At 35.1% G+C, this 26038-nt stretch overlaps 1 protein-coding gene across 1 annotated transcript in view; it reads right to left on the bottom strand.

Moving 5' to 3' along the window:
- The window catches only part of MALRD1 (MAM and LDL receptor class A domain containing 1), a gene marked incomplete at both ends in the record, with an annotated part of 584975 nt that overhangs the window by 375144 nt on the left and 183793 nt on the right, over window positions 1-26038 (bottom strand). Inside the window, 2 exons of the mRNA XM_082854883.1 lie at window positions 13906-14068; window positions 16571-16747. Of these exons, the coding sequence (XP_082711009.1) occupies window positions 13906-14068; window positions 16571-16747 (340 nt within the window). The remainder of the gene's footprint in view (window positions 1-13905; window positions 14069-16570; window positions 16748-26038) is intronic.

Here is a 26038-nt window from a genome sequence, read left to right as displayed (position 1 = left end):
CTCTAAGAATTTGATAGTTTCTGGCCTTACATTTAGGTCTTTAATCCATTTTGAGCTTATTTTTGGGTATGGTGTTAGGGAGCGTTCTAATCTCATACTTTTACATGTACCTGTCCAGTTTTCTCAGCACCACTTATTGAAGAGGCTGTCTTTTCTCCACTGTACATTCCTGCCTCCTTTATCAAAGATAAGGTGACCATATGTGCATGGGTTTACCTCTGGGCTTTCTATCCTGTTCCATTGATCTATATTTCTGTTTCTGTGCCAGTACCATACTGTCTTGATTACTGTAGCTCATGCAGCTCAATAACAAAAAAACAAACAACCCAATCCAAAAATGGGCAGAAGACCTAAATAGACATTTCTCCAAAGAAGATATACGGATTGCCAACAAACACATGAAAGAATGCTCAACATCACTAATCATTAGAGAAATGCAAATCAAAACTACAATGAGATATCATCTCACACCAGTCAGAATGGCCATCATCAAAAAATCTAGAAACAATAAATGCTGGAGAGGGTGTGGAGAAAAGGGAACACTTTTGCACTGCTGGTGGGAATGTGAATTAGTACAGCGACTATGGAGAACAGTATGCAGGTTCCTTAAAAAACTACAAATAGAACTACCATATGACCCAGCAATCCTACTACTGGGCATATACCCTGAGAAAACCATAATTCAAAGAGTCGTGTCCCAAAATATTCACTGCAGCTCTATTTACAACAGCCAGGAGATGGAAGCAACCTAAGTGTCCATCATCGGATGAGTGGATAAAGAAACTGTGGCACATATATACAATGGAATATTACTCAGCCATAAAAGGAAACAAAATTGAGTTATTTGTAGTGAGGTGGATGGACCTAGAGTCTGTCATACAGAGTGAAGTAAGTCAGAAAGAGAAAGACAAATACCGTATGCTCACACATATATATGGAATCTAAGAAAAAAAAATGTCATGAAGAACCTAGGGGTAAGACGGGAATAAAGACACAGACCTACTAGAGAATGGACTTGAGGATATGGGGTGGGGGAAGGGTAAGCTGTGATAAAGTGAGAGAGTGGCATGGACATATATACACTACCAAACGTAAAATAGATAGCTAGTGGGAAGCAGCCGCATAGCGCAGGGAGATCAGCTCGGTGCTTTGTGACCACCTAGAGGGGTGGAATAGGAAGGGTGCGAGGGAGGGAGACTCAAGAGAGAAGAGATATGGGGATATATGTATATGTCTAACTGATTCACTTTATTATAAAGCAGAAATTAACACACCATTGTAAAGCAATTAATCTCCAATAAAGATGTAAAAAAAAAAAAAAAAAGAAATGAGAACAGTCTAAGAAACCTCTGGAACAACATTAAACTCACTGACATTCACATTATAGAGGTCCCAGAAGGATGAGAGAGAGAAAAAGGGTCTGAGAAAATATTTGAAGAGATAATAAACTGAAAACTTCCCTAACATGGAAAAGGAAACACTCACTCAAATCCAGGAAGCACAGAGAGTCCCAGGCAGGATAAACCGAAGGAGGAACACTTCGAGACACATATTAATCAAATTGACAAAAGCTAATGACAAAGAGAAAACTAACATTTATTACGGCTCCATGATGGGTATAACTGCTACTTTATCTTTTCCTGGTGAATTTCTGCGCAGCTCTTTAAAGCCAGCTCAAAAATTACTTCTCGTAACAATTTTTTTTCTTTGTGTACTATCAACCCTCCTTCCTCTGCACCCAAATAACACTGTACCTTCTTTATGATCCTTGTATTCTGTTTTAAATGATATTTAATATTTAAAATTTCTCTTATCTCTTAGATTTTAAAATCCTTGCATCTCCTTCTATTACTTGCATAAAGTATTTCTCATAACTGGTATGCAAAAATATCTCTTAAATTGCATTATAATGTGTCTTCAGAAGTAACCTCTTAGGGAATAAAAATGATGTTATGAATATAGTTTACACATTTATGAAGCTGTGTATGATGTCATTACAGTCATAAAAATTTGACTAGATATACAGAGACAAATCTGAAAAAAAACAATGATGATACAGTTTTTAAAATCTGGAATCTGACCCAAACATTTTCCCAGAATGTATTATTTGTACTGTTAGGCCACAAACGAAATATCTAAATATTTTTAGTTGTCTAAAGAAAACATCATGTATATATACTTGTTCTTTTAATCTTATGATTATAGAATTTAAAGAACTCTAATTATTTTATGCTGAATAGTAATAATGAGGAAAATGGAATTACTTTATAAAAATGAAAATAGTTATGTCAATAATAAATTATTCCAGTTAAAACAAAGTTCAGGGCTTCCCTGGTGGCGCAGTGGTTGAGAGTCCGCCTGCCGATGCAGGAGACACGGGTTCGTGCCCCGGTCCGGGAAGATCCCACATGCCGCGGAGCGGCTGGGCCCGTGAGCCATGGCCACTGAGCCTGCGCGTCCGGAGCCTGTGCTCCGCAACGGGAGAGGCCACAACAGTGAGAGGCCCGCGTACCGCAAAAGAAAAACAAAAACAAAGTTCACAGAACTAGTGCATTTTAGTGAGATCATTAATATTACTTACACCTCCTTAACTTAATTTTTATTATTATTGTTAACTCTCACCTTGTTCTCAAAATGTACTGCTATTTACAAAAATACGTGATATGGTATAATATCATGAACTAAAAGATACATATACACAAATATATATATTTTGTTCTTACCTCGTATATACATATGAGGTAAGAACGAAAGAAAATAAGGATTGAGACACTAAATGGAGCCACATGTAAAACTGGATCACAAAATGCATTCTGTAAGTTTTACACAATCACTAATATTAGATTAAAATTTTCATTCTTTCTGTGAGTCAATATGAACAGGGAAGTATAAATAGTAAAGTAATTCAGAGCCTCAAGAAAATGTGAAGCCAACGTGATTGTATTAGCCTTTGGCATCAATGATTTCTTACTGTCACAGGGAACATACACACACTCTTGATGGTCTACCTTTCTCAATATGACAGAAAGTTGATAAAGTAAAAAAAAATAAGTTAGAAACGCATTTTTGGAGCCATTCATGTATGAGTACCAGGGCAAAAAAAAAAAAAATCCCCGGAGGTTATGTTTTGGGTTATTGGTATATTTAAGAGTGTCTCCAGGTTAAGTCCAATGTGCTGCCAATCTTGAGAACTGGAGCTTGACTAAACAAATGGGTCTTCAAAGTGTGGCTGCCAGACCAGCAGCACCAGCAGCACCTGGGAACTTAAAAATGTAATATTAGGGTCGACCTCAGACCTACTTAATCAGAAATTCTGGAGTGAGCCCAAGATTCCTGTGTTTTAATAAGCTCTCCAGGTGATTCTGATGCGTGCTTGAGAACCTCTGGACTAAAACAATCCCCAGCAAAGCAGAGTAAGATTGCCTTACACCAACAAAATTTGTGTTTTGTACATTAAGAACAAAAGAAGGCAAGAATGGATTTGGGCACTGGACATTTCTTATTATTGTTTTCTCTCCAGGTTACTGTCACTAACACTTCACCTATCTTCCCTTCCTTTTTCTTCAGAATTATTTATAGAGTACCAGTTTTCTGTTTCTCCATCTCCTGTGGCATAAAACTGCAATCAAATCAGGTCAGAACCACCTAGAGGGGTGGGATAGGGAGGGTGGGAGGGAGACGCAAGAGGGAGGGGATATGGGATATAGGTATACATATATTCACTTTGTTATACAGCAGAAACTAACACAACATTGTAGAGCAATTATGTTCCAATAAAGATGTTTAAAAAATAATCAAGTCAGAAATCTTAAAAATGTTTGGTTTTTAAGCAGGAGATATTCCCAAGATGTGGGATAGTGTTTAAGAGCACAGATTTGAGCATCTGTGATTTGGATTCAAAGGTTCCAGCTCCCAAGCTTACTAAATAGTGTGCACAAAGGCAAGCTGTTTAACATCTTTAAACCTTGGTTTGCTGACGTGTAAAGAGGGATAATTATACAAGCCTGCAAAGTTCACTGGGAGGACTTAATGTGGATTATGTATGAAAGGCATCCACCTAATGCCTATCACATAATAAACACTCAATTAGTACTGCTTTCACTTCTAAGATGCTTCACTATATGAAAGCTACCACTGCTCATTTGTCAGACCTCCACGTTAGTTTTGTGTAGTCAAAGAGGACATGCTGGGGAACACAAGCCTATTAAATATCAGAATTTATACATTTATAAACTTGGCATTTTTCCCTTTTCATTAACAGCCTCCACTTAACTGTTTAGGTATTATTCTTTGAAATAGGCAAATCAAAGGTAGATTTTAAGTATAAATTAGATATAATTTTTAATTCTATTTAAAGTTTATTAATCATAAATAAATCACCTGAAGTTTCCGGAGAAAAAATGATTTAAAGAAGATATAATTGAACTCATATAACATCCTTCCATTAGCCAATACATTATCGACGAATTGGTGAGCATATTGGCATTAGTACCTATTATGTATAAAACTATGCATGTTTTTTAATAAATATATTTAAAGTACTTTTTGTAGATACTTTTAAAATAAGCACCGTGGAGTCAATCTGTGAAGAGATATATTCATTTATTTGGGCATGAAAAGATAATAGTTATTATATATTCTTGTCATATCTCAACCTTTCGTCCTTTGGTTATTTGGCCATTAGTACAGAAGAGAAATAAAACAAACATTTTTTGTAAACTATTTTTAATAAGCTATTTTTAGTTGATCTGCTCCACCTGATAACTCAGGCAAAACTACACTTCTTGGATAGTAATGTTATGAAGAACTTGAAGAAAATTAGTTCCAAACAGCAAATTTACTGAGTTTTACTCAAACCATGAGATTAAGGAACTATGTTTTGAATTTCATTATGTCTGTAATTTCTAAAAGATAGACTTTGTAACCTCAATGTAAATAATTCTTTGGAGAAAGGCTGTGCCAGATAGGATTACTAAATAAAAACTACCTTTGCTTATAGTTTACGGTTGAATTTAAGTATCATATAAACTCTCAGGAACAATTTATGTTCTTAATATCAGAGATATTTGAGTGGCTACCTTTAAGTCATATCACCTTGCAAATAAATATCTTTTTCAATATGCACACACAGGCATCACATTTAAGCAAAAACCTTCACACCATAAAGAAAATGCACTGTCTTCCCTTACTTGTATCTCTGTGTCTATTGAATGAACACACAACAAATGTAGGAGATAATAGAGACAATAAAAAAATAAATTTTTTTATTCTAAAGTCTTATGTAGACTTTGGTAACTCTTGTTCCATTTATTTTATTATCTCAAAACTTAAAGTTTAAATTCAATTCAGTAAATTTCTTTTAAATAGACAGAAATTTAAAAACCCACTTTTATGGTAATCCTTTGTGACTGAAAACGTTAAACTAAGTTAATAATGTTTACAATGAAGTTCAAAATGTCAAATTGAAAGTAGAACTAAATCAAGCTGGTTCAGGTGAAGAAATGTTTCCTTTAGAATAAAATTACCTAAGAAGTTCAAATACAGATTACAGTAAGAGATGAATTTAGCTAAATAGGAAGGCATTTTACAAACTCAAAAGAAGCATCTTCAAAGCACTCTACTTTTTTTTTTTTTTAGTATATGTGCTGTCAAAGCAAGCACAAAAGCACTTTACTGATTGCTTGTATTTAGGAAAAGGGAAAATACTAAGATGACTGGATTCTAATGAGACTTACAACCTAGTGGAAAAAGGAAAATAAACCCAGATGTATACATGCAGAAAACTCAATTGATGGAATTAATGTTAAATATTTGGAAAGTAACAATAGCCATGAAGAATATTACTGAAATAAATTACAACTCTAAACAGAAAAACGTTCTCTCATTACATCTCAACCACTTGTATCCTCTACTTGCAAATACAGTTTTCTTAACAAATATTCTGAAGTTTAAATGATACTGTTTCCTTCCTGGCATCTTGATCACAGCAAAATATGTTCTCCACTACCACCATCAACTTCTGGTCAAGGTTCTCATTTGACTTAATTTTGATATCAATACTCATTGCCCTTAAACCTTAATATAATGACATTGCTTTGGGGATTTATAATGTTATTTTCTAGACATATTCTGCACATAATACTTTTTCACACTGCTTTCCACTGCCATCAAAGATATGATGCCGACATCAGAAGCAAGTTACTGTTACTTTCTCTAGAGTGATAACTTGTTTGCATTTTTTCCTTTATTTTTGTGAATTTTTCTATTCCCTTTTAGAGAATCATCCTCCTCCCCTTATGCTTGATAGTAATTCATAGTGTATTGTGGGTGGAATGTGTTACAACATAGCAGAAAATTCTTCTCTGGTACCCTAAAGAGGCAATCACTCATCATCAATGATAAGCAAAATGGCATTACCTCTGCCCTCCTGAGCTTGTGGTCCAGGAAAGACATATAAGGTCTTTACTTTATAGAAATACTGTTTCTCTCTAGTTCATGTCAACAAAACCCCTTCACACAGTTGGGAGAAATAACTATGTACATCCTAAGAATTGTAAGATGTCAAAAATATGATAAACAGTAACAAAAGGCCAATAAAAAATTGGGGAAAATCTCTACAACATTCGTAACAGATAAAAAATAACCTCATTGCTTTAAAAGATCTTATAAATCAGTAAGAAAAAAGCAAGCACTGCACACTGAAAACCAAGGAAAGAGCACAAACAGGAAACACACACACAGAAATAAACTTGGACAAGGTACAAAGAAAAAAAGAGGTTACCCTCTCTTTGTATTAAAGAAATGAAAAAATACAATTAGCTGCTACTTTAACCTATTAAATTGGAAAATACAAAAAAAAATTAAACATTCAAGTGTTTGGCAAGCATACAGAAAAACAGACACCATCATGCACTGCTTTCAAAAATGGTACATTTTGCAAAGTAACACAAAATATAAATCAAATGTTTTAACGTATAAATAACAACAAATATAAAAATTCTACTCTGTACTCTCAGGATATAATCTACAATGTGTGTAAAGCTGCATAGTGTTCAGTGCAGATTGATTAAATCTGTGTATAATCAAAAGGAACTCAGAAATCAAATAGTGAGGAATTAAATTAGTCAATTATGGTACATCCTATTAATGGAAAACTACTGCCCCATTAAAAAAAAGTATTGGTAAATAATTGCTTATAGATTGTAAATGAAATTAAAAGCATATTAAAAAATGTGATTGATAGAACCTATTTTTTGCTAAATATATATGTATATATGCATAGTGCTTTTATCATAGTGGCAAGATTATAGTTGTTAACATTACTTCCCTTTCTTATCTATATTTAAATATTTTCCTACAGTAAAAATACATTTCTTCATTTATGGAAAAAAAGTATTTTTGTAACAATAAAAATGTCAAATTCTTAGAATAATAAGTAAATGGTCTTTACCCATAGTATTATTTTAGTTCATTTATATTAGCCACTAAAATTCAGTTGGAGAGTCTTTTCAGGTATTATTCAATACAGAGACACAACCAAGATAGACCCACAGACCTGAGTGTCCACCGTGGGCCTCTCTTTCTGCTGGGCATTACACATCTATTCATGTGTATGCTGGTTTCATGTCTGATTAAGCTTACTATTCTCACAGACCAGATGCTCAGGAAATACATGACTAATGTAAGAATTAATTGTGTGCCTAGTCAAGGCTACTTCTCCTCCAGACCATAAGGATCTTTGAGTATTTGGTGTATCTGCATATACAAATGTCATTAGATCATATTGATGTTGGTTCATATGTGATATATATATATATATCACATATATCACATATATATATCATATATATATACATAGATGGTTCATATGTGATATAGTATGTTCATATTTTCAAGTCCTTGTCTTAATATAGGAATTAAATCTAATTTATCTTTACTTAGTTGAGAAAACATATTTTTTCCTCCACATTTTGTATAACTATAACAATTTTGTGCAGGAGTTGGAATGCAAATAAATTTACTTCGTCTTAACGTGGTTAAAGGGAAGGCACATTCAAAAATTATATAATGAGGGCTTCCCTGGTGGCGCAGTGGTTGAGAGTCCACCTGCAGATGCAGCGGACACGGGTTCGTGCCCCGGTCTGGGAAGATACCATATGACGCGGAGCGGCTAGGCCCGTGAGCCATGGCCGCTGAGCCTGAGCCTGTGCTCCACAACGGGAGAGGCCACAACAGTGAGAGGCCCGCGTACCGCAAAAAAAAAAAAAAAAAAATTATATAATGAAAATGTTAATTTCGGAATGCAACTGTAACCATGATATAAAAGTTATTATTTTATTATTAAACAGTGATCTTTGGTAACATAACATAAATCATACACTGTATTATGAATATATTCTTAAAACCTTACCATGTACAGCAAATATATATTACCTAACCTCTGTATATATATTATTTTAGGTACGGTTTACAAGTATTTTCAGCATAGATTTCTCTTAAATTCCATGTTTTCAAGTCACTGTAGTTAATTTTTTAAATTATTATCAAGCTAAAATACACTGAAATAAAATTAAAGTGATTTAAAACAAATTACTGATATGTATGCAAAAATAAAGAATAGGTGCTTAACTCAAGGTCAGTCTAAAATAAAAGCAATTTTTCCTGTGTTTTAGAGGTGCAATTATGCTTTATATTCAGTCCTGTGAAAACACTGCCGGAAATGCTATTTCCCACCAGTATTAAAACACTTAAGAGAAAATTACTACGGTTAATTTTTATTTTGCCTGTTTGTATTTTTATTTTAGCAAAACTGTTTCTAAAGCCTGGTATTTAACCATTACTCTGGATTTATAAAACTGGATCTTTTTGAAATTATATTGGGAGAGTGTTAAGGCATCTAAATTGGCCTATTAAAAACTGGCTTACCAGAGAAGGCTCTGAGAAAGCAGTAATTCTGGCATTTAATGTCTGAGACTAAAGCTTTGAAAATTGTTACTGTTGCAGAGCAGAAAACATTCAAATATTTTCAGTTTTACTGAAGCTTTATCCACATTTATATCTAGCACTTAGATACATTACGATATGCACAGTTATGTCACAGAAACAACTTGCATTATTTATGTGGCTTTTAGTTTATAATGGTGTCAAGCCTGTACAAATGCATAATGTAGATAGGAATGTAGGTGTATCTGCAGCAGTGGGGACTATAACTCATTTCCACCTGAAAGACCATGATCAGTGTGGTGAAATGAAAAGAAAAATCTAAGAAAAAGTACTTCTACTTCATAAACAAGCAGCACAAAACTGTGTTCTATCTAGTCTGCATTTTGAATGAGATGGCTCATATTCAAATAGTTTCTCAACAATCTGTAAGCAAACCTAAAAATGCAAAATATTTAAAAATATCTGTTTTTTCCAGATGATAATAAAATTGGTATGCTTGGTTTTGATCCAAAAGAAAGACTGAGATCATTTTTTAGAGGTAGAGAAGAGAACACATAGGCAAAAAGATTTGAGAGAAATGGCTGGGTGTTTTACAGTGAAAGAGGCAGCATAGAGGGTGTCTTGAGTTACATATCTTTTATTTATTTATTTTTAATGTATTTATTTATTTATTTTTGGCTGTGTTGGGTCTTCACTGCTGCGCGCAGGCTTTCCCTAGTTGTGGCGAGCAGGGGCTACTCTTCGTTGCGGTGCGCGGGCTTCTCGTTGTGGTGGCTTCTCTTGTTGTGGAGCACGGGCTCTAGGCACATGGGCTTCAGTAGTTGTGGCATGGGCTCAGTAGTTGTGGCTCGCAGGCTCTAGAGTGCAGGCTCAGTAGTTGTGGCACACGGGCCTAGTTGCTCCGCCGCATGTGGGATCTTCCCAGACCAGGGCTTGAATCCATGTCCCCTGCACTGGCAGGCGGGTTCTCAACCACTGCGCCACCAGAGAAGCCCACATGCCTTTTAGATTAACACAGGGTAGAGTTTTCTCCCAAATGATTTCTCAATTATATGTTACTTTATAACACACAAATTTTATTTTTAAGAAAAATCATCTTAGAATATTTTTTATTGTTTTTTCCTGAAATATTTTGTACTACTTTTTTTTAATTAGTCACTGGATTTAGAGGAAAATGAGTCTGCTCTGATCAAAATTGGAATCAGTTGATAAGAAAGCCACCCTCTGTCTTTTAGCAATACCCTCCCCACTTTCTGTTATGGAGGGCCCCTAAGAATGAGGTTCTAGAACCACCTAGGAGTTACACTAAAAATACAGAGCCCCAGCTCTATTCCCAAGATTCTGGTTCAAGTGTCAGAATCTGCTTTTAAATGTATTACATATTTAAATATTAATAAACCACAAACATTTTCGGAGGTACTTGATCCACACTTTAAGAAACTTCCCTAAAGCTTCTGTGAGCACAGTTAGAAACTACAGACCCAGAATATGCATACGTACTCTACTAAGTATACTTCCATATGAACAATAAATAGCAATAAATAGGAAGAGCTTAATCTTGCTTGAGGGAATGATTTAAGACTCCTAAAAGATGTTAATATTAAACCTTATTTAACCAATAGATGGGCATTTACTGCAGTCAGATAAAATGGATTTGAGGGCCAAGGGCTCAAAATGTTGCTCTCCTTGGCTTCCAGCTGTGAAAAGGAAGTTGGGTGAAAAAAAGGCTTTCCTATGAGTAAAAAATGATCATAAAATTTATGGTATTTAGCTACAAGCTAATTTACCAATTTGCGTACTAATGTAAAACTGCCTTGTGGCTTCCCTGGTGGCGCAGTGGTTCAGAGTTCGCCTGCCGAGGCAGGGGACTCGGGTTCGTGCCCCGGTCCAGTCCGGGAAGATCCCACATGCCGCGGAGCGGCTGGGCCCGTGAGCCATGACCGCTGAGCCTGCGCGTCCGGAGCCCGTGCCCCGCAACGGGAGAGGCCACAACGGTGAGAGGCCCGCGTACCGCAAACAAAACAAAACAAAACTGCCTTGGCTTATTGAACTGATTATGGAGGTCAGAGTACAGGATTCTGAGATCTTATGAAATTACAAACCGTGAGGAATCATTACACAACACTTCCAAATCTTCAATGTTCTAAACATATTTAAATTTGAATTAGCTACAAAGCTCAGATGCTAGGTAATCCAAATACCTTGATTCAATGATAAGCAAATAATTTTTTTAAACAATTCTCAGCTGAGTAAGACTAATGTTTTTGCCAAGTTTCCTAGTAGTTCCTGGAGCATGAATGGATATAAACTCATTTTTCTTCTGTGGTGTGTGTGCGTGTGTTGTTGTTGTTGTTTAACTAGATTAGGGTGCTTTTCCCAAAATACGAAGAAAAGAAATTCTCTATTAAATATTCCCTCTCACTGCATAAGTTAGAGGAAACAGAAATTTCATCCAACTCCAAACTCAAAAGAACATGCAAATTGCAACTGATGATATTTACTTTGAAGGGATTTTACTTTATTTTTTCTCTGGTTGTAGTTGAGAACAATATTTATTTCTAAATAAATATTTAGATTCCAATTCTAGGAAAAAAAATCATGCCAGGTGCCCTTAGCTGGTCCCTGCTGAGCGGGATGAAGGGAGAATCCACTCACCATGCCCCATGTTAAGACCATGGCCACACAGAAGAAGCCCTAGAAGAAGAGATGACTATTTCTAATTCATATACAAATGCTGAATGCACCAGCTGTATGGAATGGTGTTACTCTCCCACAAACAAACAAGTAAAAAATAAAGATGCAACCCTTAATTTAGACCCAGAGTGCACTTTAGATCCTCAGGTACAAAGAATAGTCCATTAAAGTGTGAACACAAAACAATAGATTGTGGCTTAGACTATGACTTTACTTGTTTTTCATCATGGAAATGAAATGGTAAAAGCTGAGACCTTACTGAAGACTCATCTGCACAATGAAAACTTCCCTACGTATTCCTAACCCACCATGACTCTTGTAGATGTCTTATTGCTTCATTAGGTGTATGAAGTGAGAGAATATTTTGAAATATCGTAATGTGATTTTTTTTTCTTTTGCACTTGCTTATGAATATTCCTTGCCAACCCAAGCCAGAAGCAATCTTTACTTAGGGTGAAGTGGAATCATAGAAAGTAAAGACAAAGAAAGAACTGGTGTTGAGCTTTTTGATTTTCAAAACTGGTCTTGAAAACTGTTTCAGACACAGTAGTCTAAAAACCTGGCTTTAAATCTCTAGAGCCAGATACCTGAGAGAGAGAAGCATTTTCTAAATGGAAAATCTCCCTTTTAAATATAAAAAACAAAACAACCCATAATTTGGACAAACTGAGCTTGGAGTTCTACTATAAGCCATAGAGTAGAATAAATGATATATAAGAACTGTTTCACAAAGTAAAAAATGTCAGACCTTCCTTGGCTGAAGAAAGGACCTAGAGAGAAGGGGAGAGGAAAACTAGAGAAGATAGAAGTTTAGGAACTGCCCCCTTTCTCCAGGATTTTGTCATGTAGAGCACATCCATTCATCATTATCTGATTATTAAGTATTCCTATTTAAAATATATTTAATTTTGTGCCTTGTAGCCTTTAATTCTAAAGCAAAAATATATTGATCCTAATCATCAACTAACTCACTCAACAAATAATTACTGGGACTTAATACATCATGAGCCTTAGAAATGATGCAATAAATGGGAATCACAGTCCGTGAAATTCCTCAAGGAATTTGCAGTCTATTGGAGGCAGAGGGTGAGGGTCAGAGACAAGTTAAAAGCCGATTATATTCCTTTGCTTATATGCTGCCATGTTTCTGTCTATACTTTTACCACCTAGAAGTGAGACTCTAGTCTGCCTTTTTCCTTACAGAAATATAGTTTATTAATGAAGTATGGCTTATTTGCATGAGCCACAGAAACTTTCTGAAATTACCCTGTGCTTTTTTACGTCAGAAGCAGCCCAAGGAAATTTTGTATCCTGAAATTTCAAAAATTACTTGCCAACTGTCAAATGTGATCAAAACAAAGCAGTATGAATATCTACTACTCTATTACTTTGGGCATCCTGGCTGCAGACGTTTAAATAAAATGATGGTAAAACTGGAACCATTTTAATAGAACAAAAGGGAGCTCAGAAAACCAGGGTGAAAAAGTCAGCCCAGGGAAAGAAAAATCATTGTACACTTAAGATACCGTGGTCCCCTTGAGTACAAGGTCAAATTGGCCAGGGCAATGATGGACTGGACAGTGGATATACCTTTAGTTTTCTTTGAAGCAGCAACCTAGGAACTGGGGGTCATGAAGCTTTAACTGAGGAGAAGTGTGAAGGCATAAAGGTTTGGAAAAGATTCTCTGTAATATAAATGGGGATTCCTTTGTTGTCTTCAGTAACATTTCCTTGAAATCAATTAAAGGAAAGAGGAAGAATGGGATCTTGTAGGAAGCGAGCACTCAATATATTTGTGAACAACAAAACAGGGGAAAGGTATGAGTTATTAAACCTCGAAAGAAAAGACCAAAATAAATGATGATAAAGAGCAAAGACTGGAAGAAGAGGGAAAGGGGCAAGGTGTTGGAGGAGCAGCTGAAAAAGGAAGAAAAGGAGAAAAGAAATTTGGAGGGGAAGGAAAGAATAGATAATTCTAAAACAACATATTAACAGTGCTTTTCGATGAGTGGTGATATTACAAATAATTTTTCTTTATTTACTCATGCTTTTCTCTGGTTTTTATGACTTTTATAAGACATTTACTATTTTTTAATTAAAATTTTTTTTTAATTTTGTAAGAAAGAGTACACTTAGCCCACTTACGCTCTCACTTAAACCTTCATCATTACAAGAGCATTAACTTAGGGTAAGGTGGTGTGGCAGGAATTTGGGAACTGCTTAATAAATAGTCCCTAACAGACATGTTCCAAATGCGTGTTCACTTACGTTGTATGATCCACCGACGGCCTGTGATTTTCCTCCCCATGATGAATACTGGTTCCATTACCAAGTCCCCACCTGAATGTGTTTGAATCTTGAATTAGTTTTTCTGAGATTGGCTGGTACCATCTACACAGGCTTCCTTTTTCAAAGCTGCAAACTTCCATAGCTTGAATAGGATGGGACAGAGATAAGATGAGCTAATCACAATAAATGTATTAATAAATGGCGATTTCCATCTGCATCAGCACTTTCTTACTCTTGGGGTTTCTTTAAATTATAATCTAACTTTTAAGCATAACTGAAAGAATTAGGCAAATTGTTTACATAATCACTAGAAAAGTTTTAAAGAAATCTAGGTGTATTATATTCAAATATCTATATTAACTGAAATATGGAAATAAATGCACATACTGAAGATTCTGCTTTCATAAAGAAGTGAGATTTTAATTCGCTCTGAAAGCAGCAATTTAAGAATCGCCACTCTGTTCTGACACAACACTTACATTGCTTATATGACCTCCAAGTTCTGATAAGTCTGTTCTTTTTTCACAGTATTATCGCAAAGCTAAATCCCAAATTCCAAATTACTTAAATTCAAAGCTATAAGATTTACAACAGCTTTTAGATTGAACCTCTTTCCTTGAAAGTTTTCAATATTCTTGTAATGACTGTATTCTAATATCAAACAAAATTAAAAGTCCAGTGATTTTTTAAATATATAAGTTGTGTGTGAAAACAAATGTTTCTTTTTCTCTCCTTCTCTCTCTCCTTCTCTCTCTGATGTGTTCATGTGTCTGTCTGTCTTAAATCCTCTACTTCTTGAATAAAAGAAAAGATTCAACTCAATGAGGTCTTGTGTATACAATGGAAAGCCCGGTGTGTACTCCAGGTTTTAAATGGCATAAACGGTGACAGCATAGGCTACCACTACTATGGACTGTGGTACTTGGATTCACGATTTAACATAAAATTCACGATTTAACATAAAATTTGAGAAGGAAAACTCCATCAAAAAAAGTGATTTTAATCACGACATTCAGGTGTGTTATTTAATCCCTGATGTTAATATTGATCATATAATTATACTTATTTTGTGAAGAGATTTAGAATTCAATAGACTCCTGTTCATATTATTAAACAAGATTTTAAAAATTGTAGATTTTTTAAAAATTAGAGGACATAGAGTTTCAGGCAAGCTAAGATCTGCTGTACAACATCGTACCTACAGTCAACAATACTGTATTGTACACTTAAAAATTTATTAAGAGGGTAGATCTTATATTGTATTCTTATCACAATGAAAAAAATTACAAAATATGACTGTAGATGACAAGCAGATTTATCACAATAGTTCATTTTACAAAGAGATGGCGAAGGCAAGACACAATTTGTTCAGAACTAAATGGTAATAATTCATGTTTAATCAAAATAAATAAATATTCCCATGATTTTAATAATTTAATAGTAGACATTCATTCAGGACATTTACAGAACTTATCAAAACTTCCCATCCAATCATAAATGGCATTACTAAAATTTCAAAGTTGAACTAAGAAGAAAGTCAGTATTTACTAAAGATGCTCACTAGGTGTAACTAATTAGATTTTGTGAAAACTTTTACAAAGTCGACTTATGTGTGATCAGAAGAGGATTTTAGTGTCTTCCCATGAGGGAGTCTGAAAACCACAGCATCGTCCATTATATTATCTTACATCTGTGATGCACAGTACATCTTTCTGACCAACTCGAGTTAATTACTGTCCCATCTTATTCACAGAGTGAATTAGCTTTGATTTTATGAGGTTTTTTGGCCTGGATTAGTTTATTGTGTATTTGTATTTTTTAAGTTTTAGAATTCCTTGACGAGGCTGACATAAGATAAATTAGAATTTCACTATACGCTATATTATCCGTATGTTCTAAACCGTCAGTATTATCAAGACACTTGATCAATATTATGGTAAATTCACATACAACTTAATAAAGAGCAAGGAAGGGGAAAAAATCACAAGTGTTTATTCCTTCTGATCCTGTGTTTTGCCCATTCAGACACAGATTAATTTTTCTCCTCTCAGTTTGTATCTTTGACTGAGAAGTTCACTTCTAAATTAAATAATTTGCCTTGATCCATTCAGGAGAAGCCATAGATTGGCAAGTGTCAATAAATGAAAACCATCTTTCAACAGTACCTAGCCGTTGAAGTGTCCACACGTATTAGGATTGGTTTTCTTATTAACTCTGCACATTTGACATAGTATTCATTTTATGTGTGCATTTTGACAATGGTAAAATTTGAGCAGATTCATCTAATTTGAGGGTATTATGCTTCTTCCCTAAACATTTCTATTTAGTGATTGAGACAAGCAGAGACAAAAAGGGGGATGAATAAAACTGATAAATGATAGCTCTGGAATCAAGCTAAGTCCATGACAACAAGTATTTTGAATTTAAATATTAATTTAAAGACACTTCTTGTTGGACATGATACAAGAATGTACGCTGATTCTTCTATCATTTTCTATACAAATAGTCTTTATGTTAAGAAACTGCTTTAAGCCACGTTGAAATTTTCTAACTAGGACATTATGCCACGCTACTTGAGATAACACTAGTATTTTCTTATCAGTTTTATGGCTATATTTAATGCAAAATTTGGGAATTCACGTACCGCAGGATGATTCATCTGATTTGTCAGGGCAGTCATATCTAAAATCACATTTCTGGATATTTTCAACACATTGACCATCAGAGCTGCAAACAAATTCATTGTCGGTACAGTTGTGTGGAGGTAAGTTTACTGGAACTAAAGTTTCTGGTGGAGTTGGAAGGTTCACTGGCAAATTACCTTGAAATAATAGACAAGTATCAGTTTGCAGATTGTTCCATTTCTTTAAAGACTTCACACAATAAACTTTATTAAGTATGCTTCACACTCAACATTATAAAGAATATTTGATAGTATTTGCTAATCTGCTGAACTTCTTTATGTAAGCATATAAGTTGGGGTTCATGGCTTTAGTAATGGCAAATAACTTTAGATATCTTTGATTATAAAAATAAGTGAAGGTGCAGATGGAAATTATTGAAAAGCTCTTCAGAGCTCACTGAACAAATGAGAGGCTCAAGAATAGGGCTTGGAAGATCAGCAGGAAAAAGTGAATCCCAGGTGCTGGCGTTAGGAACCAGAGTCAAGGTCAGGTTGAACCTTCTAGTTCACTAGGTGAATAAACTTTGTTCTTCCACTGCTACAACGAACTTAACATCTCCTCTTTGTTTCAGATATCCCCACACAGTTGGGATTCAAGGTTGCAAGATAGACCCAAACCAAAAGTATTCACCGAGAAATATTTAAATAAGCTATAATTTCTGATATTACAGAGTTTAGAAGAAATTTATAGAAGTTGATTAATTTAGACAGTAAGCTATCCAATAAGCACTTATTAATAACATCTCTGTGTCATATACATGGTAGATGTAGTGGATTTAAAGCCAAACATGCTGTCACTGCCATAAAAGAGTTTACAGACTAGTGGATAAGGCAGTCAGGAAATTCTTTCATTACAGTTCCATGGGATAAGTTTAGGATAGAGATTTTAACATGATGGAGGCAAAAATGACACCTATCCCTTAACTCCTGTATTCACATCCTCAGACCATGGTATATGGGGGGTACACTATCATTGTGAAGTGAGTGAACACATATATAGATGGATAGAAGGATGAAGGAGGGATGGAAGGATGGTAGAAGGGATAGAAGGATGGATGGATGACAGAGTGAGTGAATGAATAGATGAACAAAGGTTAAGATTGTACAGTATATTAAGAGAACACAGGAAAATTCTGTCTCAGATGGGGAAGACTTCCTGGCATGGTGATGTTTAAACTAAGTTTTTAGTTTTCATTTTTTTTAAACTTTTTATTTTATATTGGAGTATAGTTGATTAACAATGTTGTATTATTTTCAGGTGTAAAGCAAAGTGATGCAGTTATACATAAACATTTTTTAGTTTTAAAGGATGATTTGCTGCTGGGTAGATAAAGAAGGGTACAAGGTCTTTTGAGGCAAGGAGAAAAGACTCATGTGAAGACAGAGGAATGTATTTTCCTGTTGTTTTCTGGAATACTGTGAGAGTTTGACAAGAAGACTATCTTGGGATATGGTAAGAATGCATCTGATGGAGTCATCAGATACGGGACTAGAGAGGAGAGGGTTATCAGGTCACAGAGAGCTAAGTGGGACCAACCAGGATTTTGAAGTAAATATAAAAAGCTGTGGAGAACCACCAAGATATAAAATTTCCACTTCAAGAAATACTTACCAGGCATTAGCGTGGAGAATGATTTGCTGGTGGCTCTGACATGGGGAAGAGAGAACAGCTGAGCTTCCAGGCAACTAATAAACCAAAGCAGAGATGTTTTGCAGGGGACAGAAAAGACCTGAGCAATATTACACATCCAGTGTCTAGAGGACTGGGGATGTGGGTGCTTTGGGGAACTTGAGGAGAGTCCAATAAATAGTACTTTATTTCTTAGCGCAGGCTTTGAAGCAATTAAGGACTAAGACTGAAGCGTAGGGCAGCTAGTAGATCAAAATATCAACCTTTTTACGGATGAAGTTGATACTGGAAAAAAATAGCCTGTATCTGTAGGCAGGTAATCTTTCAGAGTGTGAAACACAGACTAAGTTGTAACCTGTGCTGGAAATTTCTATACAGAAGCTGACCATTGTGAACTACAGCAGGGAAGAGCTGAGCACATCTCAGGCTGCACATCTCAGGCTTCCTTCAGCTAACTCTCTCCACAAAAAGAGGAAACTAAGAGACCAGGTATGCATGTGCAGGCTCTCCTTGCAAACTCAACAATCCATTGTTGCTTTTCCACAGTTTACATTAGCGTTCACTGTTGGTGTTTTACATTCTGTGGGTTTTAAATAAATAAATAAATGTATAATGACAGGCTTCCACCATTAGCGTGTCATACAGAATAGTTTCACTACACTAAAAAACCTCTAGGCTCTGCTTTTCTGTCCGTCCCTGCCCCCAATCCCTGGCAAATATTGATCCTTTTACTGTCCCCATAGTGTTTTCCAGAATGTTATATAATTAGAATCATACAGTATGTAGGCTTTTCACGTTGGTTTCTTCCACTTATTAATATGTATTTAAGTTTACTCCAGGTCTTTTCAATGGCTTAATAGTACGTTTCTTTCCGGCACTGAATAGTATTCATTGTCTGGATATTAATCCAGCACTGAATAGTATATCCATTGTCTGGATATACCACAGTTTATTAATCTCCTACTGAAGGACATCTTGGTTGACTGGGCATCTTTTCATATACTCATTTGACATCGATGTATCTGCTGTGGTGAGATGTCTGCTCAGATCTTTTGCCTGTTTCTTAACCTGTTGATTTTCTCACTGTTGAGCTTACAGTGTTCCTTGTATATGTTGGATAACTCCTTCATCAGATAGGTCTTCTCCCAGTCTGTGAACTGTCTTCTCCATCCCTTAAAAATGTCGTTCACAGAGAAGTTTTCAATTTTAATCAAGTATAATTTATCAATTATTTCTTTAAATGATTGTCTTTGGTGTAGTATCTAAAAAGTCATCACTATAACCAAAGTCATCTAGATTTTCTCCTATGTTATCTTAGGAATTTTATAGTTTTGCATTTTAGATTTAAGTCTACAATCCACTCTGAGTTCACTTTTGTGAAGGATATAAAGTCTGTGTCTAGATTCTTTTTTTTTTTTTTTTTCACATGGATGTCTAGTTCCAGCACCAGTTTTGGAAAAGACCATCTTTTTCCCATTGAATTGCCTTTACTCCTTTGTCAAAGATTAGTCGACTATATTTACATGGGTAGATTTCTGGCTCTCTATGCTCTTCCAATGATACAGTTCTCTGTTTTTTCACCAATACCACACTGTTCTGATTACTGTAGCTTTATAATAAGTCTTGAAGTTGGGTAGTGTCAGTCCTCCAACTTTGTTCTCCTTCAATATTGTGTTGGATATTCTGGGTCTTTTGCCTCTCGATATACACTTCAGAATTAGTTTTTCTATATTCACAAAATAATTTGCTGGGATTTTGATTGAGATTACATTAACTCTATAGATCAAGTTAGGAAGAATTAACATCCTGAATATAGTGCGTCTTCATGCATGTTTTTGTGTCCTTATCTCAAACATACATGTTCCATTTAAAATATACAATATTTTGTGTCTTAGAAAATTTTACATAAATAATATTCATATTTCTTTTGAATTTGCAATCTTGACTCAAAACATATTTTTCAGATTTATCTCTATTGTTACATAGAGAATCAATTCATTCATTTAACTGGTTAGGGTATTCAATTAAATGAATACCTGGAGTCAAATATTTATTGTACGAATAGTCTGTAGCTGGTATATCTCTTCTCAAGCAGGACAGTAACAGTATCTATAAAGTGTGCTACAATGGATGTCTTTGTACATTTCTCTTTGCAAACATATGCCAGAGTATTTCCAAGGCAAGGTACCTTGAAATGAAATTTCAGAGTTATAGGGTATGTAATCAGTCAACTTAAGTAGTTGTTTTCAAAGGTGGTTTACCCATTTCTACCCAGAAACGTGTGCATTTCTCATATCCCAGCATCATCAGATTTTTTTTAATGTTTGCCAGGGTAACAGGTCTGAAATAATAATTCCTTGATATTCTAACTTGTATTTCCCTAATTATTGAGACTTTTTTTAGGGGCCACACAAGTATCTTACTCTCGTTTTTGACTAACTATTCACGTACCCTGCTCTTTTTCTCTACTAAATCCATTGTCTTTTTCTTATTAATTTACAGGTTTAAATTAATCCCATATTCTCCATACTAATCCTCAATCATTTGTCTAAGTGACAAATATGCTCTCCTAATCTAGTCTTGCCATTTTCTATGGTGTCTTTCAGAATAAAAAAACTCTAATTTTAATATATCAATCATTGCCTTTATGGTTTGTGCTTTAAAATTTCACTAAAAGTAATCTTCCCTATTCTAATATCATAAATATGTTTTCTATAATTTCCATGAAATTTTGATAGTTTTATTTTTCATATTTAGATCTTTCCTCCCTCTGGGCTCTACTGTTGTCTATTATCTGTGATGAGAATCTAAATACAATTTTTTTTCACATGAATGGCCACTTTTTGATCTATTAGTCTATTGGTGCAACTCAAACTTCTCTCATTTATCATTTTATATTTTATTATGAAATATATTATACATATATAAGAATGAACATAAAATATATGCCTGGTTTAAAGAAGAAGAATAGCCATATATTTACCTTCCAGTTTATGGAAATGAAATTCACAAACAGTTTTGAACCCTCCAGTGTTTCCCCGCTGACTCCATCCCCCTCATTGGCATCTCTCCTGGTTCACAGTACACTGAAATTTGTGTTTTATTTCTTTGCTTTCATTTGTGTTTACATTTTCTTCATTTGCATATATACCAAATAACATCTTACAGTGCTTACTTATTAGCTTATGTGACTAAATAACTTATTGTGAAATTCTTAGAATAGTGACCATATACATGGAGCACCATGTAGGTCCTTTTTAAATAAATAAAATGTCGTTTAGATTCAAACTTTAGATGAATGGACTCCACTCTCTATATAATCTGCAACTTGATTTTTTTCTGAACATTGTACATTCATCCATCCAAACTAATGTGTGTTCTTGCAGTTTAGCTGTGTTGACTGCTGTATAATGTTTCACTATATGAATATGTAACATATGTTATATAGCCATTCTACCATCAGTGGTTTTTGAGTTGACTCTGAGGTTTTGTTTCTTTGTACATTTCTCCTGAGGTACCTACATGTGGAATCGCTTGGTCACAGAGGATGCACATCTAAATTTACTAGATAATGCCAAACTGCTTTCAAAAGTAATTGTATCAATTTCTATACTTCTCAGTAGTGTATAAACATTCTGGTCATACGACATGCTCATCATCCACTGGTATATCTAGAATTACCCGCACGTTTGCCATTTTCTTTGCCACTGGTATATCTAGAATTACCCGCACGTTTGCATTTTCTTTGCCAATTTCTTTTCATTCTCTTTTGCACCTCAGCCCTTGTTGAGCTCATTCTGTCTCCTTTAAATGTTCACATTTACATAGTTCATTTGGTAGGAGTCTGGTGCAGTGAAATCATTTTTTTGTTTGTTTTTGGATGTCATGCTCTGAGTGCCTATTTTCACCCTCATTCCTGAAAGAATTTTGCTTTGCTCTAGAATGTTATTTTTTTCTCAGAACTTTGAGAATAATTTCAACTGTCTTCCTACTTCCATTCTTGCTATTGTGAAGTCATCTATTAATCTGATTGCAGTTCTTTTTTAACTGTATTTTAATCTCTGGCTATTTTTACCATAATCTTCCCTTTCACTTATTTTTTTCTAATTCATTTCCATAAGCCTAGATAGACCTGGATTTATTCTAATATTTTGCATGAGGTTGAATAGGCTTCTTAAATCTTATGTTAATTCTTAGCCATTATATCTTTGAAAATTGCTTCTCCTCCATTTTCTTTAGTCTCTCTCTGGAACTCCATTAGCTTTTATGATCTATCCTTCAAGTAAATCTATCCCTTCCATTTTCCTTTTCTATCTCTCTCTGCTGCCCCCTGAAATTTCCTCATAGTTATTCTCCAGAAGACTAATCACAGCATTGATTCAGCTATTTAATTCATCCGCTGGGATTTTTATTTCATTGATTTTATTTCTCACTTCACGATGGCCAATTTGCTACTTCTTTCAAAATTTTCTGGGTGTTTTTTTTTTTTTTTTTGGACAACATCATGCTATTTTCTTATGGCTTAGAGTCCTTTAATATTTTAAATTATTTATTAGTTTTCTATTTTTTGCATAACAAATTTCCACAAACCTTAGAATTTTAAACTAATAAACACTTATTATCTCACACAACTTATGTAAGTCTGAAACACAGAAGAGGCTTAGCTTGGTGGGTTCTAATTCAGGGTCTCATAAGATCACTGTCAAGATGTCAGCCAAGGCTGCAGTCATCTGAAGGCTTGACCGGGGATGGAAGACCTGCTTTCCAAGGGGGCTCATGCCTGGGAAGTTAGGCTACTGTTGGCAGGAGGTCTCAGTTCCTGGGCTTTCTCCAAAGGGCTGCTTGTGTATCCTTCAGACATGGTGTCTGACCTCCCCCAGAGTGAGTGATCCAAAGGAAGACAGCAGAAGCCTAACTTTGGAAATCACACCCAGTCATTGCCACATGGGTCATTAGTTACCCAGGTCAGTCCTACTCAATATGGGAGGGGCCTGGTCCACAGATCTTGAATACCAAGAGGTGGGGATTATTGGGGGCTATTTTGGAGGTTGGCAACCATAATTTTTTGTGCTTGATTTTTATGTGAGAATCCTTTATCATCTAGTTTGTAGAAGAGTCCTTCTAGATTAACTTTGAGTTGTTTCTAGATTAACTAGTTGTTAATTAGTTGTTAATCTAGTTGTTTCTAGATTAACTTCGAGTTGAACCCCACTGGTACCTCCACCCAGGGATGATATACCCCTTTTGGCCCTCCTCTCCCCTTTTCCTGCCTCTCATCCATCCTATATTCTCTTTACTCCCTAACTCTGGCAATCACATTATGCTTTCTGTTCTATTTTTCTACTTCTCTCATGTGGGCATTTCTCTTGTGTAACCTCAGCTTAACATTTAAAAAAATGCATGTTACATTTGACATTTCTAGGTATATGTAGTGTTACAGTTTTCAGATCATCTGGTCTGCCACATTATTAAAATCAGTAGTCTTAACTGCATCTTTAGGCCTGGTTTCAATTTATACTAGGAAACAGTCCCTCACTTAAGAAGAAATCATAGACATGCGTGGCATCTTAGAAAAAGGAGGTAGATGAGTCTATATTCAGGAAAAATAGAGACAACTCATTTTCTATCTCAGAAATGATCCAGGTAAAATGACCTGGATCCCAGGTAGGTAAAAATATCACTACTCTAAAAAAGAAATAGGAAAACCTTAAAATTCTTTGTCCTTTCCTCATTACTCTTTGTTATTCTACCAGAATTAGTGAATCTTAAAAGATAAGTGTAATATGTTTGTATTTGAGAGCACCAAAAGAATTATTGGAAGAAAGTGTTTCTTCCTCCAAAGTCCAATTCTGGAAATGGTGGTATAACTGGAAAGATGGAGTTGTCACTGATTCCTTGGGATCTGCCATGTAGAAGTAAAACAGAGCCCAGACACGTGGTTAGACCAAGACATCATGTGGAGCCTGAGGCATGGCAAGGAGTGCAAGCCTCCTGACACATCTCTGACCCTCACAGATGGTTTATACTTTCATGTAAGGAACACAAAGTCAGTTTGTTTTCCTTTGCTATGACTCAGAGCAGTATTTCTTATTAAAGAATCCTGCTCTTAACTCAGGTGAGAGGCCTGCGTACCACAAAAAAAAAAAAAAAATATATATATATAAATTGTGAACAACCTTAATAGTAAAACATACCTAGAACAATAAGCCCATCTTAGTCAGTCTGGGCTGCCATAATAGAATCCCACAGACTGAGGGGCTTAGGCAACAATTTATTTCTCACAGTTCTAGAGGCTGAAAGTCCAATATCAGGGTACCAACGTGGTTGGGTTCTGAGGGCTCTATTCCGGGTTATGTCCTTACATGGCCTCCCTTGGTATATGCATGCAGAGAGAGAGAGATCTCACATCTTTTCCTCTTCTTATAAAAGCATTAATCCCATCATGAGGGCATCAACTTCAACAACCCAAATTACCTTCCAAAGGCCCCACCTCCAAATACCATCACATTGGGGGTTAAGGTTTCAACATACGAATATTGGAACATTCACTCCATAGCAAAACGTGTGATTTTTTTTAAACCTATGATTGTTTAGAAATGCTGAAGTTGGTAGCAATGGTAGCGTTAATGCTCTTAAAATTAAAAAAAACACTAAAAGCTTTGCAGATGAGACAAAATTGAAAGGTGAAATGCAAATAACTAAACACCAAGAAGCAGAGATTAGTCTGGTTTGATCTGATTTTCTTCCACATCCCTAAGCCAAAGGGAAACCAACTCACCTGCACAGCTGTCACCCTAGATGGCTCAGGCTCCAGATGGACTCAATGTTCTAATTCCTTGCTCTGTGAATTCCTTGTAACAAATATGATATACTTCATGCTACCCTAGTATAAGCTTTCTGGTAAAAATAGATTTTCCAACTTCTTTTATACTAGACTTCCCTCCCGACAGCTATTCCCACACTGGTAATTAAACAAGTAAAAATTTTAACATCCTAAGCCCTTGATAAATTATTGCCAGCTTTAGACATATCAACAACTGTGTGAATTACTTGACTAATATGCATGGTTGTTCTTTATCTCCAAGTAACAATGCGTATGTTTTTCTTGTGACTTCTGATGTTAAGAAATACATTTAATTTAAAAATCTAAAAGTCTACTTGAGGTTTAAACATAATCAATCTTCAGAAAAATTAAAAATTTGAAATATCTACAGCACCAGAAGAAAAGCGTTTCCTATTGTTCCTATTGCACTTAACATAATAACCTGAGGTTATAACCACAAGCTGAAACGACTATATTTAGCATAACTATACTAAAGTGTCTGTGCTAGGTCTACTTCCTAGGATAGTAGGTTTTACTGAAACATAGCTACTCTTTGGATATGATTTATTAACAATTGTGACACAGCTCTTTGCCTCATATGATGCACTGTCTCTTTTTTTTCCTTTCTCCAGTAGCAAATCAGCTCTTTTTTGAAATATTTTTGCTCTACCACATGGATTCAATAAAATTTTCCAGGTAGCACAAGATATTTTCCATATTTAAAGACATTCTACTATCTTTGAAAGTGACTAAAAATAAACTTAACTAGCAGTTGGACAATTTTCAAGCTAAAATTTAAGTATTTCAACAGCCTTCTCCACTTTTGGTATTTAGCATTTCCTACAATTAAAAGATGACAAAATTTTAAAGTTTTAAATTTAAAATAGGTTAAACCAGTTATTTGTCGAATTTTATTTTCTAGAAACTTATTGGGTTGGGCAAAAAGTTCATTTGGGTTTTTCATAAGATCTTATAA

Source organism: Leucopleurus acutus, assembly GCF_964270905.1.
Source record: "Leucopleurus acutus genome assembly, chromosome: 1".
NCBI classification, from domain to species: Eukaryota; Metazoa; Chordata; class Mammalia; order Artiodactyla; family Delphinidae; genus Leucopleurus; species Leucopleurus acutus.
Note: the sequence above shows the minus strand (reverse complement) of the source record. Positions and strands in the feature narration are given on the sequence as shown.